Raw genomic sequence first — 7,176 nt, 5'->3', positions numbered from 1 at the left:
TATATATATATATATATATATACATGTATATATATATATATACAAGATAATGAGTATATATTTGTTTAGTAGATAAATGGCAAGAAACAAACCTGAATCAGTTATTGCCGCAGTATGGGCTCCACTGGTAGCAAGATGTGATATGGTTCCACTCCAAGGACCATTTACTAATCTAGGCAAAAGCTCCCTGTGATAAACAGAATGACCTAGAGCTCCAAATCCACCGTAACCCCTGTAAACTTCAGAAAATTAAGTAATGCAGTCACTTTGATGGTCGAAAAGAAACAATGATCTCCCATTAGCAAAAGCATGCAAATTCTCTATGATAAGATATAGAAAGCCATAACTTGTTTCAAATGATGAAGTCAGATGCAGTCTAAACAAAGTTGATGGCATAGGCGGAGGCCAAAATAACATGCTCAAAGGAGATTAGGAGAGATTTAGCCACAATTATTTAGCATAAAGTATTATGCAGAATAGGATTAGCAAAGGAGAACTCATAGCAACTAATTCCACATAGTTTTCTCTTTTGAGGATTAGCAAGGGAGAATTCATAGTAACTAAATTGACAGTAACTAATTCCACATAGTTTTCTCTTTTGATCAAATGAAACAAAAAAAAAAAAAAACCCATGTGGAGCAAAGGCCGATTGAGTTGCGCAAGGCGCCTCGTATCATCTAGGGAATCCAAAGATATTTAAAATTGTTTTAAACAATGGAATTTCTACTACTCCAATATTTTCTACGTACAACTACAAAGAAGTGGAATTGCTCACTTATACCTCAAAGTTTGAATTGATTATATAACCTTTTAATTTTAAAAGTTTGCAAATTTATCCCTCTATCAACAGTGAACGTACATTTAAAACTAACTTTTCTAGTCAAAAATTGCCATAATTTCTGACTACTCTTTTCTATTTCTCATCCTCATTTTACGCAAACCCTAAACCAATAAACCCTTCAATATATATATATATATATATATATATATATATATATATATATATATATATATATATATATATATATATTATACTAGAAATGCTAAATTTGCAAACTTTTACAATTTAGGGAGATGCATTGGAGAATTGAAAATTTTGAGGTTACAAAAATGCATAAATCTCCAAGTTTCTCAGGTTATACCTATGCAAATGCCCTCATATAACTAATAAAGGATCAAATAATGGAACGAAAAGGAAAACGGAGAGGGGAAAAGTAACAAAACGCGCGTACCAGGTGAATACCTCGCCGTCGCGCGTGAGCGCGGCGGAGTGGATTCCGCCGAGCGCGAGCGCGCGCACGCCCTCGAGATTAGGGTTTAGGGTGGGGACGAAGAGGGAGGCCTCGTCCCCGAACCCTAGCCTCCCCCCATCGCCCTTCCCCCACATCCAGACCCTGCCGTCGACGAGGAGCGCCGAGTGGAAGAGCCCGCACGAGATCCCCACATCCGCCTCAGCGGCGGAGGTAGGCGGCGGCGGCGGAGGAGGAGGAAGGGGGAGGAGGCGACCGGGGGAGGGGGCGAGGGGAGGGGGGGAGGAGGCGGGGGGGAAGAGGAGGGAGGCGACATGGGAGGGGTAGAAGCGGATCTCCTCCTTACCGCCACCGAGTTGGCCGGAGCTGCCGCGGCCCCAGGAGAGGATCTGGACGGTGGTTGGCCGCGCATCTCCGCCGCCACCGGAGGCGGGGTGGCGGAAGAGGACCGGCGCGGCGGCGCCGCCGCCGGAGACGGCGGAGGAGAGGCGGCGGAGGCGGAGGAGGGAGGGGCGAGGCATCGCGCTCCGCGGCGAGGTTGACGGAGTGTTTTGTGCGTAGGAGTAGTTATTATAAGAGCTTTTTTTTTGCATTTGGACCCTAAAAATAAAAAAAATCACAAATTACTCTATCAAATTTATAATTACAATTTTAGCCATATCCCTACCGTAGGCGCAACATTAGCGCCATAAATAGATTACCATTACGTGTTCAACTTATTCTCTTACTCGTGTGGTGCTTACGTGGCGTCTACATGGCGGGGATAGAGCTAAAAATATATAATTATAAATTTGATAAAATTATTTATAAAAATAATTTTTTTAAGGAGGTCGAATGCAAAAAAATCTCCATTATTAATTAGTAGGGTGCAAAAATAAAATTTTTTAGTTAGAAAGGGGGTAAAATATATGATTAGTCCCTGTACTACTCAAATATTCTGACTTGGTCCATACATTATCAGGACTAATTCCTGTAAACATATCAAATAACAGATATATTCCTATAAAATTTAAATCTTTAAATTTATCCTTTTAAAAGTCTAGTGATGCTCATATTTATCTCTCTGATCTATTAACATTAGTTCACTATTCTGTTAAAATATTTTTTTAACAGAATAGAAGTAAAATGTCAATTTTGTCATCACAAATACTCTTCCATAAGCACCAGCTATTAGAATTATACAGAAATATCCTCCCAAAAAATTCCTAATGATCATCTTTTTCCTCTAAAACAATTAATCCAATCTACCATCATTGTAATCTCTTCTCTCGCTCTTTTTCTCTTTTACCTATCTGATGCTGATTCCCTGATGCTCGACATGGGCGAAGCAACACGCATCGTAGATGAATGGGGACAAAGAAATCCTAATTACGGGTTCGAGAGGAAGAGGAAGAAGAGTTCTTATTGCTAGGGTTTTGATTGAATTAGGATTCTGATTAAAAAAAAATGTATAATATTATAGGAGTAAAAAGGTCAAATTATCTCATTCACTAACCAAGATTAAGTATTTTATCTATGATTAACTAAAATTTTTCAACGGACACTAATAGTAAGTGTATATTTGAAACCGTTAAAATTTTTTAAGAGATAAATCTGAAAATTTAAACTTTATAGGGATATATAATATATATCCTAATTAATATGTTTATAGAAAGTTGTATGAAATTTTTTTTTTTTTTTACTTTTGGAATGTTCATAAGCAACCAAACACATCGGCAACCACTAAACTCCTAAAACTCTCTTATTATTTTGGTAAATAAAAGATGTACATAACTTATCAAAGGCTATTTTCAATCCAATATTTAATTTTTAAAAAATTTTAATTTTACTATCTAATCTTTTTATTTATTTGGTTTAAGCTAGCCAACTATACTTTTAACTTTAAAATTTAAATTTGTTATTTATCTTTAATTTAGTCTCTATACTTTATGTAATTCTCGCAATTATAGTAAATGCAAGATTTAATTTTAATGCTAATTTATATGCATCTAATTTTTATAAATCATAATTGAAAACATAAACTTAGAGCGATGAAGTATAGGATTTCCTAGTATATCATGAGATTATATGTAGGATTTCATTAATTGAGAGAAATAAAGGACGGTTTGGTTCGACATAATTACAAATAAAGTGTTGGTACTTGTTAGAGATGCACGCGGTTGCAAATTTTAGCTTATTAAAGGGAAAATGAAATATTTGTTAGAGATATTTTAAAACTTTGAAAATGAAAAATTGGCCCATCAAATTCGTCTAATAATTAGTATAATAATAATAATAATAATAATAATAGAAAAGAACAAGTTTTATCATGCTAATGTGATGATCTTGCAATATTAGTTAGACATAGCAAACCTAAAGACAAATCCTAATACATATAGTGTGAGTTGAATGTCTAAATAGTGTGATAATGATATATTTAAATAAATGGTCTCAATATTGCAAGATCATTACTTGGTTCTCTCATTTTTCTGAACTTGAAAAAATAAAATTTATTTGCATGTGTGGAATTTAAAATAAAATACTTTATCAAATCATTGTTTGCACTCTTGAAAGCGTAATTAAAATGAGAGATTGGAGGAAAAACAAGTGGATCGATAAAAGATGGCCAAAATATGATGGAAGATTATATATACGAGAAAGGACGATGGTACAGGGAAGTACCAGATCCCACCCACTTCCGGCGGCGCCGGGGACGGAAGCGTGGATTAGAGGAACCGCCGGGGACGGAAGCGTGGATTAGAGGAAGGAGTTGCAGAGACAGGAGAATCAGGATGCACATAGGATGCACATGGGGAGCAGAAAGAAGAGATACCGCAACCACAGCCGCACACCGGCCAACCCTAGCTGTCACGCCCCGGGACCCTGCGGAAGCCCGCCCGGCACGTGCCCAGACCCGCCATACGTCTAAAACATATAAGGCGTCTAAAAACAACAATAATAAAAGCAATAATAAAAGACATCTAGGAGTATCAGAGCATAATAAATGTCTAAATGCTACAACAAAGGATAAGGATAAAACTGTAAGTCCACTAAATAAAACATAAAGTGATACAAGAAAAACCCAGATACAAGTGCTATAGGTAGATACATAGGTGGTCTCTATACATGGATACAAAAACCTCTCACTCTCTCAACTACAAAAGAAAGAGTAAACCACCTAGGCAAATTACCGCTCCTCGCTAGCTAGCTAAGCGATCCCCTTGCCGCGATCCCGTGCCTCCGTCGGTGCCGAAGGCTCTGAAAAGTAAACCATAAAACGGGGGCGTGAGAACTATTAAAAATAGTTCCCAGTGGGCAATTACTGACTTCAGTAAATGCATCATAAGACCCAAAGCTACAAAAGATGTCAGTGACTATAAATGTAGAAAAGCGAAAGGTAAGTAAAAATGTAACATACTACAACATGATATCTCTACTTAGCATAAATAGCATAAGTATGAAAGCAACTATGCATGAAGTAAAAGTCTCCAGCTATCATAACGTTCACAATGCGATAAAGTAAAGTTCCGTTGTTTACTATTCTAGTCAATGTCCAAGTAGTACACTAAGTCATCATCTGTCCACATGTCATAATGGATACTCAAAGTCAAATCTGAAGAGACCCACCCGAAGGCTGTCTATGGCCCTGAGACCCACCCGTAGGTTGTCTGGCCCGTGCCGAGCCTAATAGCCCTGTGGTAGTCATCATCCCCACCCTAGGAATGAGTCTGGCCCACGACAATCCACTTCGGCGCCAAATCCCGCACGACGAATATGAATCGCGATGGCTATCTCTGGAGTGCCGGCTTGTAGGGAGCGACCCTCACAAGCATGTGCAAATGAGCACAATGGCAAGTAGTCAAACGATCTGTCGCAAGTACCAAGTCCTCATGTCTAATAACATGGAATGTGTCAAGTATCCCAATGGCCTATCCCTATGTCATCATGTCTCTAACATGGAATATAACAGATATGTAGTGGCCTATAAATATGTCTCTATGTTGCAGTTTCATAGTTGACTAGTTTCAAGTGCCCCTTGATGACACTCTTGTTCTCTATGTCAAAGCATGGCAACTATGTTCCAAAGTACATATTCAAAGTCATAACCATCATGAGAGATGTATTTTTCACTTGCAAAATAAACACTTTTTCCGTATGCATGCATTCTACTCATATAGCTCTACTATATATAGTGAAATTTTCATAATACACAAGATATGCATTTTAAGTGTTTTAAAATTCATATAAATCCCATTTAGCATAGAAATGAATTTAAAAATATTTTACAACAAGTAGAAAGAGCATAGGGGCCATTTCGCCCCATTTCCACGAAGCCAAATCCACCGTCGTCAACGAAAGCTTTCGTTTGCCACGACGAAGGCGTCCACCACACTCCTAGTACCCTAAAGGTATGAAAACAAGTGTCACCTAATCGAAACGAACGACGCTAAGTTCAATCATTAAGCTTCTCAAGCTAGGGTTAGGAAAAACTCACCGATTGCGAAGGAAGCTCTTTTGATCTCCAAACGGGAGTTAGAGTCCTTCCAATCTAACCTAAACAAAGGTTCTAAACACATCAATTTGGTTCCAAAGCCCTCAAATCAAAAATTCCCATTTTTAGCCCTAATATGCCAAATATAGGGTTGATCTAGTAGAAGCTACCAAAACTTAATCCAAAGGGAAGATTAGGTTTACTAACCTCACAAGAAGCTCAAAACCAAGTCCCAAGCCAAGTGGAGTTGAAGATCTCCTCTCAAACAAGCTCCTCTCCCAGCTCCAAGCCTTCAACAATGGTGGAAACTCAACAAAAAGTAAGGTGGGGAAGAGAGGAGAGATCAAAACCAACCAAAATCCATAAAAAAAAGAAAAAAAATCAAAGGGGAGAAGTTCTCATCTTATCTCCTCAGTTCTAGGGCTCAAAAGAGCAGGCATGAGGGCTGGGGTGACTTATATAGGCGTTGCAACAATTGCAAAAACACCCCTCAACAAAACAGCCAAAATCTGTACTGCGTACCGGTACACGGATTTGTGTACCGGTACACAACCCACGAAATGGCCAAACCCGAGCCTCGGGTTTGCCTCAAAATCGTCTGTGTACCGGTACGCGGTCCCGTACCGGTACAGCCATCAACCCCGTACCGGTACAGCCACCAAGCCCGTACCGGTACACAGCCTGCTGAAGGCTACCCGAGAGCTGACCAAAAATTCAACTTTTTGGATTTTGGTACACCGCTTTAAACCACAATTCTCGGGACTCGAACCATAGGTCGGAACACTGTCAACGACCCACCAGAAAGTCTGAAAATGCTCGGAACACAATTAATCACTCGAACCCCACAATTTGCAAGGTCCAGTGCGTCACAGTGCGCAAAGGAAATTCTATTTTTATATTATAATTTTAAATGCATGTTATACATATTATATTTTTTTCAAAATAATTTTTCAAAATAAAAGTAAACAATACTTAAAAGAATTTCAAAATTCAATAAAAAAACTGAGAAGCACGAGTTAAAGGGGTTAAGGGCATTTTATCCCCAAACACTTCTAAAAATGGGTGGGGTTAGCTAACCCCAGATGGGGTTAGCTAACCCCACCTAACCCGACCAAACCCCAACCAAATACTATTTTCTATTCATAATAACCCACTATCCTTCTTATCCCACCTACTCTAACCAGACACTATTTTTCACTATCCTGATTTAACTCTAACCTCCAACCAAATACAAAAATACTTTAACCCCACCTTAACCCTAAACTTAACCCTATCCCTGGAATAACTAGTTTTTCCTTAACCCGAACCAAACGGCTACACAATTTCTAAAAAAAAGGAGGTTAAGAGGGGCCCTCAATTTTATAACTGGCTTTTTACAAATATATTCATTTGTAATTTTCTTCCATATAAATTATTGATTTTTACAAACAAAATTTATTAGATAAAAAAATACTA

General features: G+C 38.3%; 1 protein-coding gene across 7 annotated transcripts in view; it reads right to left on the bottom strand.

Moving 5' to 3' along the window:
* Positions 1 to 1,810, bottom strand: part of LOC109718899 (ultraviolet-B receptor UVR8) — a 9,267-nt gene extending 7,457 nt beyond the window's left edge. For all 7 annotated transcript variants that reach the window (XR_002218540.1, XR_002218543.1, XR_002218539.1 and 4 more), the window contains exons 1-2: positions 1,233 to 1,810; positions 93 to 232 (exon numbers count right to left, since the gene is read on the bottom strand). Coding sequence is in view for 1 of the 7 variants with exons in the window: in XM_020245372.1 (XP_020100961.1) it covers positions 93 to 232; positions 1,233 to 1,771 (679 nt within the window). In the remaining 6 variants the exon portion in view is untranslated. The remainder of the gene's footprint in view (positions 1 to 92; positions 233 to 1,232) is intronic.

The sequence above is a fragment of the Ananas comosus genome, linkage group 12, assembly GCF_001540865.1.
Source record: "Ananas comosus cultivar F153 linkage group 12, ASM154086v1, whole genome shotgun sequence".
NCBI classification, from domain to species: domain Eukaryota; kingdom Viridiplantae; phylum Streptophyta; class Magnoliopsida; order Poales; family Bromeliaceae; genus Ananas; species Ananas comosus.
This window is presented reverse-complemented; position numbering and strand designations above follow the sequence as displayed.